General features: G+C 43.8%; 1 protein-coding gene across 9 annotated transcripts in view; it reads right to left on the bottom strand.

Moving 5' to 3' along the window:
* The window catches only part of LOC143767365 (uncharacterized), a 307,056-nt gene that overhangs the window by 30,281 nt on the left and 257,199 nt on the right, over nucleotides 1-19,576 (bottom strand). For 4 of the 9 annotated variants that reach the window (XM_077255638.1, XM_077255636.1, XM_077255637.1 and 1 more), the window contains exons 5-6: nucleotides 14,326-14,423; nucleotides 14,019-14,106 (exon numbers count right to left, since the gene is read on the bottom strand). The exons of 1 other annotated variant lie outside the window; for it this stretch is intronic. In XM_077255638.1, the coding sequence (XP_077111753.1) occupies nucleotides 14,019-14,106; nucleotides 14,326-14,423 (186 nt within the window). Of the gene's footprint in view, nucleotides 1-14,018; nucleotides 14,107-14,325; nucleotides 14,424-14,506; nucleotides 14,631-14,712; nucleotides 14,893-15,021; nucleotides 15,172-15,768; nucleotides 19,368-19,576 lie in introns of those variants that run through there. 4 more of the 9 variants (XM_077255644.1, XM_077255643.1, XM_077255645.1 and 1 more) reach the window with 4 other exon arrangements.

Genomic DNA, 19,576 nt, shown 5'->3' with positions numbered 1-19,576 from the left:
AATAAATTAACTTTTTGATGATATTCTAATTTTGTGAGAAGCACCTGTACATGTGCAATACATCGTAACCCTGCCCAGCAGTGTACCCAGCTGGTTGGCTAATCAATGAGTCTGTTAATCTGGACAATTAGAATGCAGAATCTCTCATATACACGTCTTTACTATTAATATAGACAACTATCTTGGTTCTTTGACAGTGAGTGATCCCATTTGGTTCGTTATATACTTGATCTCGAGACTGTTTGACTTTTCTTTTTTGTCTTTGATGGATGGTGTAATGGTTGATCCACTAGTAAAATTCAAGAAGGGTCTGGATGCCTTTCTTGAAAAATGTTACTGGTTATAGGCACTAGATTCTGTGATGCAGTATTGATCCAGGTAACTAGGCGGATTGCTGTATATGGAGTCGGGAATGAATTTTCCCAATATGGAGCTATTAGTGTCTACCCCATTGGGTTTTTGCCTTCGTCTGGATCAACATGTTAGGCTAAAGGTTGAACTTGATGTACTTTAGTCTACCATCAACCTTAAATTATGTGGACTTGAACTGCAATAGGAAATGGACCATAAAAGGGAAGGTGCCATAAAAACATTTTTCACTTTTAAATACTAGGGGGACCAGCTGCTGAAATTTGCCATGAAAACAGTGTACAACTAGCTCACATTATGACTGCAATAAATGTGGGCGGGATCTGCTTACATGTGTATGATGTCACTGCTCTACTCCCCTTATGGGCATTTGCAAAAGAATAAGAAAGGATTAGGTTTAGGATCACAGTGTTGAAACATTACTGGTGACAGCAAAGTGACACTGACATTTGGACATTTGTCATCGAGGACGGCCAGCAACTTATTCTGTTAGTGCTGCTCGCTGTATCATAAGCTGGGGTTAGATGTGCGTAGTGTATCACGTGCTGCAATTAGATACCTGGAGTGTATCACTACACGTATCTTGATACAGGGCTCAATGTAGTGGTCACTGCTCCCTGCTGATTCTCATAGATCTCACTGCGGCATTTAACACTGAGAATCACCAGCTCCTCCTCACTATGCGCCGCTCTATCGGACTCTAGGACACCGTGCTCTCCTGTTTCTCCTCCTACCTCTGTGACCGCTCCTTCACTGTATCTTTTGCCGGCTCTTACTCCTCTCCAGGTCATCCCCTTACTATCGGGGTTCCTCAGGGCTCAGTCCTAGCCCCCTCCTCTTCTCTCTATATAATGCCCCTATTGGACAATCAATAGATTTGGGTTTCAGTATCATCTCTATGATGACGACACCCAATTATACACTTCTTCCCTTGACCTCAACCCCACCCGAATACAAAATACCAAGTATTGTTTGTCCGCTGTCTCTAACATCATGTCCTTCCTCTATCTGAAACTGAATATCTCCAAAGCTGAACTTCTTGTGCTTCCCCCCTCTACCAAACTAACTCTACCTGACATTGAAACTACCTTGGAGGGTTCACCCATAACCTCCCAAGCAGCACGCCGACTGTCTTGAGGTTAGATTTGACGCAGAACTTTCCTTTATTCCCTATATCCAATCACAAGCTCATATCACCTGCATCTTAAACACATCTCCAGAACCTGACCTTTTCTCACCATTAAAACTGCTCAATCTCTTACGATTGCTCTTATTCAATCTCGTCTGAACTACTGCAACTCTCTTCTAATCGGTCTCCTTCTAACTAAATTTTCTCCACTCACATCTGGCCTGGCCTGAATGAGGCAGCCAGGGTCATATAACTGTTTAGCCACTTCACCGATGCTTCTACCTTGTGCCAGTCATTACGCTGGTTACCCATTCGCTACAGAATACAATATAATCTCTTATCTCTCACCCACAAATGTCCTCTACAGTTCTCCTGCATCTCTGTCTGTCACCCTACCGTGTCCTCTGTTCTGTTTTGACCTGAGATTAACATCCTACATAATCCGAACCTTGCACCTCCGTCTCCAAAACGTCTATCGTGCTGCGCCAGTTCTCTGGAATGCACTATCCCCGAAGATACGACTGATACCTAGCCCCCATGTATTTAAGTTTGCTTTAAAAACTCATCTCTTTAAAGGGAACCTGTCACCCCCAAAATCGAAGATGAGCTAAGCCCACCGGCATCAGGGGCTTATCTACAGCATTTTGTAATGCTGTAGATAAGCCCCTAATGACGGTGGGCTTAGCTCACTTTTTCGATTTTGGGGGAGACAGGTTCCCTTTAAAACAAGTCTACAAGACTTTGCCTCATTTTTCAAGCAGAAGATTGAGAACATTCTGTAATGCTGTAGATAAGCCCCTGATGCCAGTGGGCTTAGCTCACTTTCGATTTTTGGGGTGACAGGTTCCCTTTAAAACAAGTCTACAAGACTTTGCCTCATTTTTCAAGCAGAAGATTGAGAACATCAGAGACAGTTTTAGTCGACAACCCTCAGAGCTCGTCCTCCCAACTACCCAGCCCTCCACCTCCAAAACCAACTTCTCCACCATTACAGAAGATCGACTCTCCACTCTACTCTCAAGATCGCATCTCACCACCTGTGCACTTGACACGATCCCTTCCCACTTCATCCCAAACCTCGCCACAGTCTTCATCCCAACTCTAACCCATGTCTTCAACCTATCACTAACAACTGGTGTTTTCCCCTCAAGCTTTAAACATGCCTCAATTACACCTATCCTCATAAAGCCCTCTCTTGACCCATCCTCTGTATCTAGCTATCGCCCTATATTACTTCTCCCCTATGCCTGAAAACTACTGGAACAACACGTCCATCTTGAACTGTCCTCCCATCTATCTTCCTGCTCCCTCTTTGACCGCTTACAATCAGGCTTCCGGTCACACCACTCCACTGAAACTGCCCTAACTAAGGTCAGCAATGACCTATTAACCGCCAAGAGCAAGTGACACTACTCTATTCTCCTCCTCCTGGACCTGTCCTCTGCCTTTGACATAGTGGACCATTCCCTATTACTACAGACCCTCTCATCCCTTGGCATCACAGACTTGGCCCTATCCTGGATCTCGTCATACCTAACTGATAGAACATTCAGCGTCTCCCATTTACACACCACCTCCTCACCTCGCCCCCTATCTGTCGTCCTGCAAGGTTCAGTTCTAGGGCCCCTGCTCTTCTCCATTTAAACTTTTGGCCTGGGACAGCTCATAGAATCTCACGGTTTTCAGTATCATCTCTATACTGATGACACACAGATCTACATCTCTGGACCAGATATCACCACTCTACTAACCAGAATCCCTCAAGGTCTATCTGCTATTACCTCCTTCTTCTCAGCTAGATTTCTAAAACTTAACATGGACAAAACAGAATTCATTGTCTTTCCCCCATCTCACACGACCCCCTCAAAAGAACCTATCCATTACAGTAAACGGCTGCCCACTCTCCCCAGTCCCACAAGCTCGCTGCCTCGGGGTAATCCTTGAGACTGATCTCTCCTTCAAACCGCATATCCAAGCCCTTTCTATTTCCTGCCGCCTTCAACTAAAAAATATTTCACTGATCCGTACATTCCTAAACCAAGAATCTGCTATCATCTCCCGCCTCGACTACTGTAACCTCCTGCTCTGTGGCCTCCCCTCTAACACTCTCGCACCCCTCCAATCTATTCTAAACTCAGCTGCCCGACTAATCCACCTATCCCCCCGCTATTCCCCGGCCTCCCCCTCTGTCAATCCCTTCACTGGCTCCCCATTACCCAGAGACTCCAGTACAAAAGCCTAACCATGACATACAAGGCCATCCACAACCTGTCTCCTCCATACATCTGTGACCTTGTCTCCCGGTACTTTCCTGCACGCAACCTCCGATCCTCACAAGATCTCCTTCTCTACTCCCCTCTTATCTCCTCTTCCCACAATCGCATACAAGATTTCTCTCGCGCATCACCCCTACTCTGGAACTCTCTACCACAACATATCAGACTTTCACCTACCATCGAAACCTTCAAAAAGAACCTAAAGACCTACCTCTTTCGGCAAGCCTACAACCTGCAGTAACCACCGATCGACCAAACCACTGCATGACCTGCTCTATCCTCACCTACTGTATCCTCACCCATCCCTTGTAGATTGTGAGCCCTCGCGGGCAGGGTCCTCTCTCCTCCTGTTCCAGCTGTGACTTGTATTGTTCAAGATTATTGTACTTGTTTTTATTATGTATACCCCTCCTCACATGTAATGCGCCATGGAATAAATGGCGCTATAATAATTCATAATAATATCTATCACCTCAACTCACTAACCTAACTCTCCCCTGTTCCCCCCTTTTAAATATTATGCACAAGCTGCTCCCTCCTACTCATCTGTCTCTACATGATAACTGCACTTGATAATTGCACTTAAACATACTGGCTGATGACCGGATCATGCAGCTTTATATGAAAATCCCTATTTATTATAATTGCTGGACTTGAAATAACAAGCACTTTTCACCTATTGTGTCCCCCTACTTCCTTATGGGTATGTGCACACGTTGCAGATTTGTCTGCAGAATTTTCTGCACAAAATCTGCATCTCTTGGCAGAAAACGCAGGTAAAAATCCGCACGTTTTTGATGCGTTTTTGCTGTGGCTTTGATGCGTTTTTTGTGCAGCTTTTCATGTGGATTTGTCTGCGTTTTTGTAACCTAAATAAAGATCTATTATTTAACAAAAAAAAAGAATTGTAATGTAATTTCTTTGTCCATCTTCCTATTTTACATACTCCATTGAAGAATAATGTTTACACACACACACAGACAGATATATACAGACAGATAGATGATAGATAGATAACACAGGTCAACAAAAAAAAAAAAAAAATTTCTGGTGTCCAAAATATTTTAATGAATTTGGGGTATTTTTGGGGTGCTGATTCTGAATATGTCATCAGTTTTGCCAGATTGGCTCAAGTTTTTGAGATTTTTGGTATCTTATTTATAGCACTTGTTGGTAAATGCGACGCATCATCTCATTAATTTCTTTGGATTAGTACTTGAACTGAGCAGTTCTCAATATAGTTTTGTGTTAATTAGTGTTCTAAAAGTTTGTTCATAGCTTGATTTTTGCACTAACTTTATGTTGTTGTCTGTTTTCCAGTGAAAAGCATGAACTCATCAAGAAGAAGTTGTCTTAACGATCCAGACTCATTCTGTTACATTTGTGGTGAATACACACTGCCAAAACATAGAAGAAACATAACAGACTTCGTAAAAAAAGTGTATTTTGCCTATTTTGGGGTTATGCTTGGGGACCAAGACAAGTTTTGGGCACCACACATAGTGTGCAAAGCATGTATCGAATTATTACGAAAATGGAGCAAAGGACAAAGAAAAAGCTTCAAATTTGGTGTTCCAATGGTGTGGAGAGAGCCAAAAAATCATCATGATGACTGTTATTTCTGTGCAGTGCAAGTGCAAGGATTCAATAAGCATAAGAAACGAAAATGGGAGTAACATGGAATCTGCAAGAAGGCCTGTCCCTCATTGTGAAGATGTGCCTGTACCTGTGTTTACCATAAATAACAGTCATCATGATGATTTTTTGGCTCTCTCCACACCATTGGAACACCAAATTTGAAGCTTTTTCTTTGTCCTTTGCTCCATTTTCGTAATAATTCGATACATGCTTTGCACACTATGTGTGGTGCCCAAAACTTGTCTTGGTCCCCAAGCATAACCCCAAAATAGGCAAAATACACTTTTTTTACGAAGTCTGTTATGTTTCTTCTATGTTTTGGCAGTGTGTATTCACCACAAATGTAACAGAATGAGTCTGGATCGTTAAGACAACTTCTTCTTGATGAGTTCATGCTTTTCACTGGAAAACAGACAACAACATAAAGTTAGTGCAAAAATCAAGCTATGAACAAACTTTTAGAACACTAATTAACACAAAACTATATTGAGAACTGCTCAGTTCAAGTACTAATCCAAAGAAATTAATGAGATGATGCGTCGCATTTACCAACAAGTGCTATAAATAAGATACCAAAAATCTCAAAAACTTGAGCCAATCTGGCAAAACTGATGACATATTCAGAATCAGCACCCCAAAAATACCCTAAATTCGATGAAATATCTTTGGCACCAAAAATGCTGTTGACCAGTGTAATAGATAGATCTATAGATAATAGATAGATAATAGATAAATAGATAGATAGATAGATAGATAGATAGATAGATAGATAGTAGATAGATAGATGATAGATAATAGCTAGATAATACCAAGGCCAATGTTTAGTAATGAACCTAACAAAATGGTACATAAATAGTTAAATAAAGACGCCCACAAAATCTGCACTCAATATCTTTAAGTAAAAAAAAAAGGTGTGGTTTTCTGCGCCAGAGAGGGAAAGCCGACGGCTGGGGGCCGATGTTTCTAGCCTGGGAAGGGGTTAATACCCATGGATCTTCCCAGGCTATGAATCTCAGCCCACAGCTGTATATTTAGCCTTTACTGGATATTAAAATAGGTTACCCCCCAAAAAAATGACATGGGGGATTAATAAGGTAATTAATAGCCAGAAAGGCTATGCAGACAGCTGCGGACTGATACACATAGCCTAGAGAGGAGCCATCGATATTGCCCCGCCCCGGCTACAAATACCAGCTCCGAGCCGCCCCAGAAATGGCGCATTCCGGCACTTAGCCTCTCTCTTCCCACTGCCCTGTAGCAGTGGTATATGGGGTAATAAGGGGTTAATGTCACCTTTAATTGTAAGGTGACATTAAACCCTGTTAGTAATGGAGAGGCGTCAATAAGACTCTGATCCATTACTAATCCTGTAAACCAACAGTATACAACCTGGTCCGACGCAGTCCAATTAATAACGAGTGTCCAACGACGATCTCCCCTATAGAGCTGTCACATCAGGAGATGGGACAACTCTATAGGCCTCTAGTGACACACTGACAGGAGACAATGGCTCCTGCAGTGTTATCACTGAGGCTTCAATGGCCTCTCACTTTAGGGCACTGCTGCGTGAGAATTTGCCCACGCAGCGGTGCTGCAAGTGACCGTATGAACTGTACTGTACTCATAGCGGCGGAGGGATACAGTGCGGAGGGATACCTTCCATCATTATATCCCAGAGCCCCTGGAGAGTGGTCGCATCTGCCAATGTGACAGCTCTCCATGGGAGATGGTCGTGGGACACTCGTTATTAAATAGATTACATCAGATCAGGGAGTATACTGCTAATTTATTATTTTTACATGTTTTTACAGGTGATCGAAGGCTTCAGGGACTAGGTGATTGGTGAGTATGTACTGTATGTTGTGTGTACTGTATGTCTACATGTATGTACTGTATATGTGTGTACTGTACTGTATATGTGTTTTATTTTTGCTTTTTTTTTTTACACTTGAACACAGTAGCCGAATGATGGGACTACTATGTCCCATCATCCGGCTACCTGTCACTGTAGCAGGCATAGCCAGATGGGACTAGTAGTCCCATCGGAAGATGTCTGCCTACACACAGACCCGCGCGCACACACACACAGCCACGCACACACACACATACAGCCCGCACACCCACACAGATACACATAAACACCCGCACACACATATACAGCCCCGCACATCTTCTCCGCACACACAGATACACACAGCCCCGCACACCCACACAGACACACACAAACACCCGCACACAGCCCCACACATCTTCTCTGCACACACAGTCTCCGCCCACACACTCTCCCCCCTCCCGATCTGCAGCGTTTCTTGCAGGCACATCCGCAGATCTTTTTTAACCTGCGGTTTTGCTGCGGTTTGGTCTGACACAATGGAAGTCAATGGGTGCAGAAACGCTGCAGATCCGCAAAAAGAATTGACATGCTGTGGGAAAAAAAAAAAACTGCGATTCCGCAAGTTTTTTTCCGCAGCATGTGTACACCAAATGTCAAATTCACATTGACCAACATTGCTTGTGCACTACACTGCGGATTTGATGCAATTCCGTGCGTTCAAAAATGCTGCGAATCCGCATCTAAATCTGCAACGTGTGCACATAGCCTAAAGATTTATGCTTGCGAGCAGGAACCTCCCACCTAATGTAACTGTTTCAACTGTCTTGCTTGGAATTGAAATTACTGTCTGTATATGTCACTGCTTAATTTTAAAGGGAACCTATCACCCCGTTTTTTTCGGTATGAGATAAAAATACTGTTAAATATGGCCTGAGCTGTGCATTACAATAGTGTAGTTTGTGGACCCCGATTCCCCACCTATGCTGCCGAAATACGTTACCAAAGTAGTCATTTTCGCCTGTCAATCAGGCTGGTCAGGTCGGATGGGCGTGGCTTCTTCCCCCAGATATTGCGTAGTTTTCCGTTGGTGGCGTAGTGGTGTGCGCATGTCCAAGGTCCCCAATCCTGCACGGGGGGGTGAAAATAGCAGCGATGTCCGTTATTCCATTGGTGGTCGGTGGGCGCGGCCATCTTCCTTTGGCCGCGCGTGCGCAGAAGCGGCGCTCTGCTGGCCGCGGCTTCAGGAAAATGGCCGCGGGATGCCGCGCGTGCGCAGATGGAGATCGCGGCGGCCATTTTCCTGAAGCCGCGGCCAGCAGAGCGCCGCTTCTGCGCACGCGCGGCCAAAGGAAGATGGCCGCGCCCACCGACCACCAATGGAATAACGGACATCGCTGCTATTTTCACCCCCCCGTGCAGGATTGGGGACGTTGGACATGCGCACACCACTACGCCACCAACGGAAAACTACGCAATATCTGGGGGAAGAAGCCACGCCCATCCGACCTGACCAGCCTGATTGACAGGCGAAAATGACTACTTTGGTAACGTATTTCGGCAGCATAGGTGGGGAATCGGGGTCCACAAACTACACTATTGTAATGCTCAGCTCAGGCCCTATTTAACAGTATTTTTATCTCATACCGAAAAAAACGGGGTGATAGGTTCCCTTTAAAGTGCTGCGGAATATGTTGGACTGTATATACACAAAATTATTATTATTAGTGTTTCACATGATAGGATTAGATACACTGTTCTGGGGCATATCATGCATGATGGGATTAGATACACTGGTCTGATCTACATATTCAGATCCTATAGCTGACTCAGGGCACATGGCTGCTCCTGTACACTGATACATCTTTATATTACCTTGAAAAATTATTATGCATCTTAAAAGATAGTGACAACAATGGGAACATTTTTATTTATTTTTTACATTCTCATATTTCGTACTGTGACCCCCCCCCCCACACAGCCCTCCATACAGTATAATGACCCCCACTAACCCTCCAAACAGTATAATGCACACCCCATAATCATCCATATAATATAATGCAATCCCCAGACATCCATATAGTATAATGCAATCCCTATAGTCATCCATATAGTATAATGCAGTACCCACAGTCATTCATATATTATATTGCACTCCACAGTCCTCTATATAGTATAATTCACTCCCCATAGTTCCCCTGCTACAGAACAGTTAAAGTGCACAGAGCACATCAGGGCGATAATTACTTTGCTGTGTTACAAACACTGTGGTCACCAGCAGTCTGGTAATGTACTACTAATCCCATGCTGCTGATCACCATGAACGATTCTCACCTCACCCCAGACCTCCACTCCCCAGCAGCTCCTGGGCGTTGACACTGGGAAAATGGAGTTCGTATCATAGATGCAGGCTATAACAAAATGGCAGCAATCTCTTCCTACAGCTGTCGTGCCCAGGTCACAGCTTTAGGCAGCCACAATGCTGAAGGTGCAGTCGGACGGCGACCGCAAACTACTATGCACAGAAGCAGCCTTATTTGAGGCAAATGTAAATGGCAGTTCCCACAGTGAATTAAGATTTGTATTAAATATACTTGATTATACACTGTGTTCCAAATTATTATGCAAATTGGATTTAAGTGTGATAAAGATTTAATAGTTTTGTTTTTCAAATAAACTCGTGGATGGTATTGTGTCTCAGGGCTCAATGGATCACTGAAATCAATCTCTAACACATGGGATAATTAGTTTTCCAGGTGATTCTAATTAAAGGAAAACTACATAAAAATGATGTTCCACATTATTAAGCAGGTCACAGTTTTCAAGTACCATGGGAAAGAAAAAGGATCTCTCTGCTGCTGAAAAGCATCAAATAGTGCAATGCCTTGGTGAAGGGATGAAAACATTAGAAATTTCCCGAAAACTTAAGCGTGATCATCGTACTGTTAAGAGATTTGTGGCTGTATCTGAGCACAGATGTGTTTGTGCTGATAAAGGCATAATGAGGAAGATTTCTGCCAGGCAAGTTAAAAAGCCATTACAAAGCAGCAAACAGATATTTGAAGCTGCTGGTGCCTCTGGAGTCCCTCAAACCCCAAGGTGTAGGCTCCTTCAAAGGCTTGCTGTGGTGCATAAACCTACTATTCGGCCACTATTAAAGGGCCACTGTCACCCCCTCCAGCCGTTATAAACTAAAAGAGCCACATTGTGCAGCAGTAATGCTGCAGTCTAACAAGGTGGCTCTTTTAGTTTTTGCTTCTGTTATTCCCTCAATAAAGCGTTTTATAATTTTCCCCAAATACCTGTCTTTGTACCTGGAGGCAGGTCTGAAGCCTCCTCTGTGAAGCGCCCAACTGCCGTCACTCATCTCTTCTGGGGCGATGGTCGCCGCCCCCTGCGCGCTGTTCTTCTTAAATCCGGCACCTGCGCTGTGCGTGCCTGCCTGGGGCAGGCGCAGTGATCATTGGCCGTCATAGCTCAGATGCCGGGTGCCTGACTGCGCCTGTGCGGGCAGTGCGGCCACCCTGTTACTGAATCCCCGCCCCGCTCTGTGTTATGCATTATGCACAGTGCGGGGCTGGGATTCCTGGGCATGCGCACTGCGCTTGTCAGACGCTCCCCCAGGTTCCCAGTCTTCCAGCGTCGGTCTGTGCAGGAATCTGCCCAGGAATCCGAGCCCGCACTGTGCATAATGCATAACACAGTGCGGGGCAGGGATTCCGTAACAGGGTGGCCGCACTGCCCGCACAGGCGCAGAACGGAACCCGGCATCTGAGCTATGACGGCCAATGAACACTGCGCCTGCCCCAGGCAGGCACGCACAGCGCGGGCGCCGGATTTAAGAAGAACAGCGCGCAGGGGGCGGCGACCATCGCCCCAGAAGAGATGAGTGACGGCAGTTGGGCGCTTCACAGAGGAGGCTTCAGACCTGCCTCCAGGTACAAAGATAGGTATTTGGGGAAAATTATAAAATGCTTTATTGAGGGAATAACAGAAGCAAAAACTAAAAGAGCCACCTTGTCAGACTGCAGCATTACTGCTGCACAAGGTGGCTCTTTTAGTTTATAACGGCTGGAGGGGGGTGACAGTGGCCCTTTAAACAGTGTTCACAAGCAGAAATGGTTGCTTTTGGCCCACACATACATGAAGACTAATTTCCAAACATTCTTGTTTACTGATAAGTGTTGAGCAACCCTGGATGGTCCAAATGGATGGAGTAGTGGATGGTTGGTGTATGGCCACCATGTCCCAACAAGGCTGCAACAACAGCAAGGATGTGGAGGAGTCATGTTTTGGGCCGGAATCATGGAGAAACAGCTGGTAGGGCCCTTTAAGGTTCCTGAAGGTGTGAAAATGACCTGTGCAAAGTATATAGAGTTTCTGACTGACAACTTTCCTCCATGGTATAAAAAGCAGAAATGTGCCTTCAGGAGCAAAATCATCATCATGACAATGCACCATCTCATGCTGCAAAGAATACCTCTGAGTTACTGGCTGCTATGGGCATAAAATGAGAAACTCATGGTGTGGCCACCATCTTCCCCTGACCTCAACCCTATAGAGAACCTATGGAGTATCATCAAGCAAAAGATCTATGAGGGTGGGAGGCAGTTCACATCAAAACAGCAGCTCTGGGAGGCTATTCTAACTTCATACAAAGAAATACGAGCAGAAACTCTCCAAAAACTCACAAGTTCAATGGATGTAAGAACTGTGAAGGTGACATCAAAGAAGGGTCCTATGTTAACATGTAACTTGGCCTGTTAGGATGTTTTGGAGTTAAATAGCTTTTTTGTTCAGTGAATGTGACCTTCTAATGCTGCAAATTCCACAAATGAGCATTTTCAGTTCTTTAAAACATATCAAATGTTTAGAAATTCTACTGTGCCTAATAGTTTGGAACAGTGCATTTTAAGTTTTTATTCATTTTGGAGATTATACTGTTATCATTGGGAGGTTTCTTCAATAAAATTCGATGTATACTATAACGGGTGATGACTTTTATTAGACTGACTGTCATTTGCACCAACCATTTAGGAAAATCAGAGAATAATGTAATTTGCATAATAATTTGGAACATAGTGTATAATAAATTATTAATATAAAAATTGCGGCACCTTCCTTTTAAAAGGAAGGTGCCGCAATTTTGTTTTTGTATTAAAATGATTGTTTATATAAACAAGTATTTTTAATACAAAATAATTTTTTTTTACTTTAATATCTTTTTTATTATTAATTATTTTTGCAGCCACTGGGCGCCGCCATTTTCCTTTGCAGGAGTGTAAGAGTCCCAGCACGACACTTACACTCTGCAAATACGGCAGCCCTGGGCATAGGACTCAGCAGTCGGCGTCCGACCCCATACCTATCATTGTGCTGCTCCCTGCTGTGATCTGGCCACGCCCCCTGGGCTGTCTCCACATCACAGCAGAGGCAGGAGGTCGGCGCCATCTTTCTTCAGCCCACAGTGTACCTGTGAGCTCCAGTATGACTTGAGAGCTGCGCTGTTATAGGAGGGGCAGCTCGATCTGTCACCTCCTTCACACTGTCAGCAGCGGCTGTTCCCTGTAGTCTTCTCTGCTGCCTGGTGTGTGGCTCTAATCTCTAGAATCGCTAGAGAGGGTGAAGTGCTGCAGTCTGATGTCCTCAGGAGCTGCAGAGGGGTAACAGAGGGGGATGGGGGAGGCTGTGCTGCTCCGACCCTGCCCCTCACTGTAGCTCCTCACAGGACATCAAACCATGTATCTATCAATACTGTGCTGAGCCATGTATCTAATCCTCTCCTGTGTGATACTGTCTGCTGCGCCGTGTATCTAATCCTGTCCTGTGTGATACTATGCTGAGCTGTGTATCTAATCCTATACTGTGTGATACTATGCTGAGCCGTGTATCTAATCCTATACTGTGTGATACTGTCTGCTGAGCCATGTATCTAATCCTATACTGTGAGATACTGTGCATCTAATCCTCCAGTGTGATACTGACTGCTGAGCCGTGTATCTAATCCTATCCTGTGTGATACTGTCTGGCGAACCGTGTATCTAATCCTCTCCTATGCACTGCTCTCCCCCCTGCATGTCTTTCCCCATTGCACACACAACTCAATGCATGCGATAACAGGAGCTGCAGGGGTCATGCTGTATTATGGCATTATGTGAGATCTATATGACGGTATTATGTGATCTGTATGGTGGTATTATGCTTGATCAGTATTGTGAGAATTATGATGGTATTGTGTGTGAGCTATATGGTGGTATTATGTGAGATCTATGTGGCGGCATTGTGAGAAGTATGTGGCGGTATTGTGTGTGATCTATATGGCGGTATAATGTGAGATCTATGTGGTGGCATTGTGAGAAGTATGTGGTGGTGGTATTGTGTGATCTATATGGCGGTATTATGTGAGAACACTGGCAGCAATATGTGTGATCTATATGGCGGTATTATGTGAGAACACTATGGTGTGTACATGTGCTCCTGCATATTACATTTCTACTAACAGGTGAGCTGGCCCTTGCTTTTGATTGTACGTATTTCATTAGAGGAGCATGTAGAAAAGTGTTATTAACAAGTGAGGGACACCAAATAAGGGCAAAGTAAGGGGGATAAGAAGGAAAATTATCACTCCAAAAGCTGCTCCACGCAACCTGAATTGTACACAAAAAAATATGTCACACATCCCTGCAATTGTTATTTTTTTATGTATTTAAACCCCTTTTGTACATTAATTTACTTTGTATGTAACTCTTCTCTGCATTTAGTGGTTACTACTCACCTGGATAGTCATCTGTAGGAATCTCCTCTTTAAACTGCTCATCACCCATAACAAATGTCTCTATAATAATATTGCTTATATCGTATCCCTGAAATAGATATGATAAAAATAACAAACAGATGAAAAAGTTGCATAAAATGACTTCGAAAAACAGAAAAGGTGAATAATTAACATTACTACCAAAAATGTTTATATATCTTGGCCATTCAGTGTATAATACTGCAGGATGAATCATGACAGAACACAAGAACTTCATAGCTTTCTACACATCATAGAGGAGAACTCACAACACCTTCTTTCCATCTACCTGATGATCCTGAGGAACATCGGGATCTTCTTGCTTACAGTCCTGTGGAAGAAGAGGACGGGGACATCTCTCTGGTGTTGTCCTCTCACTGGATAGAACTGGAGGAAGCACATACAGGGACTGAATTCATTCTTTACATACAGATAATTATAAGCTGTGTGTATTTAGTCCTGTCTATTACCTGGTGATGTGAGGGGCTGGGGAACCTCCATCATGACGTCCTTGTACAGATCTTTATGTCCTTCTAAATACTCCCACTCCTCCATGGAGAAATGGATAGTGACATCCTGACACCTTATAGGAACCTGACACATACAATGATACAGTCATCCCCCGATCCCTCCATAGCGTTACTGTACAATGTCCCAGCATTCCCAGCAGTGTCACCTCTCCAGTCAGCAGCTCAATCATCTTGTAGGTGAGTTCTAGGATCTTCTGGTCATTGATGTCCTCATGTATCAGGGGGTGAGGTGGAGGCCCTGTGATTGGGCTCAGGGGTCTTCCCCATCCCTCAGACAAACGTTCCTGACAGCGCTCACTAGAGGTCTTCTTCACTACTGTGTAATCCTGGTTATGGAGAGACACATTAATAAATCTCACTACAGACATTTCCAGAGTCCTCACCTCTCCAGTTCTGTCCATCTGTTATTCCCATATATAAGAATGATGTAATGTGATGTCATCAGAATCTCTCACCTCTCCAGTAAGCCGGAAGAGGATCTCTAGGGTGAGGTGTAATATCCTCTCCGCCATCTTGTCCCTGTCCCTATCCATCCTTGTAGGGTCAATAAGGAAACGTCTCTTAAAAAGAAGATCTCCACTGAGAGAATCCGATTTTGTAGGGACCTGATTAGGAAGATGAACCAATGGTTAAGGCTTGTGGAAAAAAAACTGGAAGTGGGATACGTGTCTCCCTTTCTTAGGCCCCTTTCACACATCATTTTTTGCTGTTAGTTGCAGTCCGTCGAATTTTGAAAATAAACAGATCCGGCGACTGATGCCGCCGGATGAGTTTTTTTTCTCATAGACTTGTATTAGTGACGGATGGCCTCACATTTCATCCGTTGTTTGCCGGATCTGTCAAAAAGTGTCCGACGGCCAGAGAAAACGGACAAAGTAACGTTTTTTGTGTCCGTCGAAAAACAGACAACGACTGATCCGTCGCCGTCCGTCATTTGCTCAAATGGAAGCCTATGGGCGCCGGATCCGTCAAATGACGGAATCTGGCGACGGATTCTGTTTTTTTAAACTGAGCATGCTCCGACTTTTTTAGGATCCAATTTGCCAGATATGCTGGTCGGATCCGTCGAGCCAACAGATTGTGACTGATGGCAAAAAACTGATGTGTGAAAGGGGCCTTAACCATTATGCTAAGGATAATTAATTAAGATCATGAATGAGAGATAGTAAGTTTGCTAGCAGGGCCCTCACTCCTCTTGGTACCTGTTGAACTACGTGTTACTCTGTAATGTCTGATAATGCCTGTACAAGTCCCCTCTGAAAAGGTGAAGTGCTTCAAAATATGTTGGCTCTATAGAAAAAAAAATATATTATTCAATTATTATTAAATAGCATATCATCTAATTAGAGCATCGAGGAGCACAACAATCAAATCCCATACATTCTGTCATCACCAGTACAACCGATATCGTCATTGCAGTGATGTAAACAGAGTCTGAAGGAAACCACAGGATTGTCAGCATTGGAATGATAGGGGATTTAACATGTATTCAGCCAAATGATTTTTCATTTTTTGACAGATGGACAGTCCAATCACATAGTATAAAACTACCAATCCATTGGTTTTACAACTAGGTAAATGCAAAACCCTGGAGAACTGTGTAACTTGGCGCTGTTTCATTGAGAATCAGTAGCATCTAAAAATAGACATTTACCATAAATGTTAACAAAATCATAGTCTAGAACTAAAAATATTTATTTAATTAATGATAAGCTTTTACAAAGTTATTTATCTTTCTAAAATACTCCTTTACCTTATTTTACTTCCTTCTGTCACAAACACCAAATAAGATTCTGAAAGTTCTGTTTCAACTGCCTAATTCATGCTCCTTTAGTAGCAGCTTGGAACTGCTGCTTTGATAAGAATGCATACTCAAATACTATTTACAAACACAAGGGGAACACAGAGCTCACATGCTCCAATTTATTGACACGTCTCTCCAATGTATGTATACATGGTGAGAACTGTCAATCAAATGGAGCAAAGCAAAAAGAAGCAGGCTGGGGACTTCATTGGACTAGTAAGGTCTCTCCATACAATCCCCAGCTGAATTTTAAAACGCTGTTTTTTCTCAGAAAAGCATACTTCAGCCAGGCTCTGATTCACAATGCCCGTGGTACAGGCAGCACAAATCTTATGACAAATTCCCTTTACTGCTAAAGCAGTAGCTCAAACAAGTTACTAAAGGAGCATGAACAGGGCAGCTAAAACAACACTTTCCGCATGGTGTTAGGGTGAGAAGGCAGCAAAAGAAAGTATTGCAGTATGTCATGGTAAATAGCCCACTCACTACACATATGCGACTGTAAACAGGTACTCCGATCCTTAAACTCACTCATTTACTCACCTATCGCAACAGGCTAACAATGAGCTAAGTGCACCCCAAAGTCAGTACATGCATCCACACCACACTTCTTGCATTTTCTTACACCAGTGAGATGCTTAACCTGGGTGGCACACTGGTACACATGTACACCCACTTCTCTAGCCCCAAACATGTGCACTTCATGCACAGTGGCACTCACAGGGTAACATGGCCAGGCTACACTTTCCCTCGACAAGATCGGGCATTCGTTTACAGCAGCAAAGAACAAACTTATTAGATTTCAGATTTAATATACAAAAGGCAAAGTGCTTACAAAATACAAAAAGATTCAATAAAAATGGCATACACAGAAGACACAAAAGACAAAGCACAAAACAAAAGGTATAAGTAAAGAAACTGCTTACTGACTGGACCAGTGAGAGATTCTGTGGAGGACTACTGCTAGAATCTGGTCAGATTTACAATCTTCTGGGTCTGACACTGGGTTTCTTTGGATGAGGAATGTTAAGAGGTTCTCCTCACACCTCTCATGCCTCCATCTGGTCAGTTGAGAGGAGATTGGCTATTATATGCAAGGAAAGACAGTTGCAAGACATACCGTAATTCTAATTGAAGTAAGATTTTTCTGTAGAACCAAGTGGACCAAATGTAAAGCATGTTATGAACGCCTGGCTCTGAGTGACTTGTTAAAGTGACAATTTTGTAGACTCCTTTTCCTCCTCAAGGGTCGGAGATGAGTATTCAGAAAGCAAACAGATATCTGAGTTAATGACACTCTGGCTATGGGTCACATCTGTTATGTAAGTGGGCCATTGGCTTGCTACGTTTGGTGGGTCATCCTAAGTGCATATAGGTTTACCATCATCATGGCAGCTCTCTAGAGCATTACTGGTTGCCAAATTACTACAGGTTACCTTAGCAGTATTACCCAATTTTATAAAATTACTAGATTCCACATGTTACAGTAATATCACTAGACATTTCCACTGTCAATTCCTCAATGTTTAACAAATCATCAGCCACATACTGTGATACCAAATGTCCCAGATCAGCACCCAATAAGACACTGGTGGGAATGATCTCGGACACCACCACTTACTTTTATCCCCTTCTCGTACCCTGGTCAAGGTAAAAATATGCCATGAGCATAGAAGGGTTGACTCCTCCAATTTTTAGTGACAGTGAGGTTTTTCCTTGGGATTAAATCCTCAGAAGAAACAACTTCCAGATGGACCAGAGTCATCTCCCCACCAGTGTCCCTCAACCCCAAAGTGACAGTATTGCTGACCATAGCCAAATGTAAATTACCACAGGGTTTCCCCTCAATCCCACCCATAACAAAATAGCTGGAGAAAAAAACATGTGGTTTGGGATAGAAGGTACTGTTCTTTTTTGTCAGGTCAAGAAGTGCCATGTCCCACCTTTTTACACATACTATGCTTACAGGAATCATATGGGGGCCTGTTGTGGGGATTAGAAACAGGACCTCCTGAGGACTGGTTGGCAGACGTGTTATGATCCCAATGGCAAGGGATCTCAGAGATTAAAGCAAAGTCTGCAAACATAAATACCAGCTCATAGGGAAGTGGTAACTAAGCTGACCATATAGCTGATCCTAGCACAAACACTAACAGTAGCCGGGGAACGTGCCTACGTTGATCCTAGACGTCTCGCGCCAGCCGGAGAACTAACTAACCCTATCAGGGAAAATAAGACCTCTCTTGCCTCCAGAGAAAAGACCCCAAAGTAATACAAGCCCCCAACAAATAATAACAGTGAGGCAAGAAGAAAAGACAAACGTAAGAATGAACTAGATTTTAGCAAAGAGAGGCCCACTGACTAAATAGCAGAAGATAGAAAGATGACTTATATGGTCAGCAAAAAACCCTGCAAAATATCCACGCTGAGTATCCAAGAACCCCCAAACCGACTAACGGTGAGGGGGGAGAATATCAGCCCCCTAGAGCTTCCAGCGATATCAGGAATCACATTTTGTACAAGCTGGACAAAAATAAGAACAATGCAACTAAACAAAAATAAGAAAGCAGGACTTAGCTTATCTTGCAAAGAACCAGGACCTGAAGACAGGAGCAAACAGAATGAACTGATTACAACGATGCCAGGCACTGGACTGAGAATCCAGGAAGTTTAAATAGCAACACCCCAGGCCTAACGAAGCAGGTGAGTACCAACCTGGGAAAAGACAATCCAAGTGCCAAACCACTAGAGACCACAAGAGGGAGCCAAAAAGTATAGTTCACAACAGTACCCCCCCTTTAAGGAGGGGTCACCGAACCCTCACCAAGACCACCAGGGCGATCAGGATGAGCAGCGTGGAAGGCACGAACCAAATCGGCCGCATGAACATCCGAGGCGACCACCCAGGAATTATCCTCCTGACCATAGCCCTTCCATTTGACCAAATACTGAAGCCTCTGTCTAGAGAGACGAGAATCCAAGATCTTTTCCACCACGTACTCCAACTCGCCCTCAACCAACACCGGAGCAGGAGGCTCAACAGCAGGAACCACAGGCACAAAGTACCGCCGCAACAAAGACCTATGGAACACGTTGTGAATGGCAAACGACACAGGAAGATCCAAACAAAAAGAAACCGGGTTAAGAACTTCCAAAATTTTATAAGGACCAATAAAGCGAGGCTTAAACTTAGGAGAGGAGACCTT

This window comes from Ranitomeya variabilis, chromosome 4 (genome assembly GCF_051348905.1).
Source record: "Ranitomeya variabilis isolate aRanVar5 chromosome 4, aRanVar5.hap1, whole genome shotgun sequence".
NCBI lineage: Eukaryota > Metazoa > Chordata > Amphibia > Anura > Dendrobatidae > Ranitomeya > Ranitomeya variabilis.
This window is presented reverse-complemented; position numbering and strand designations above follow the sequence as displayed.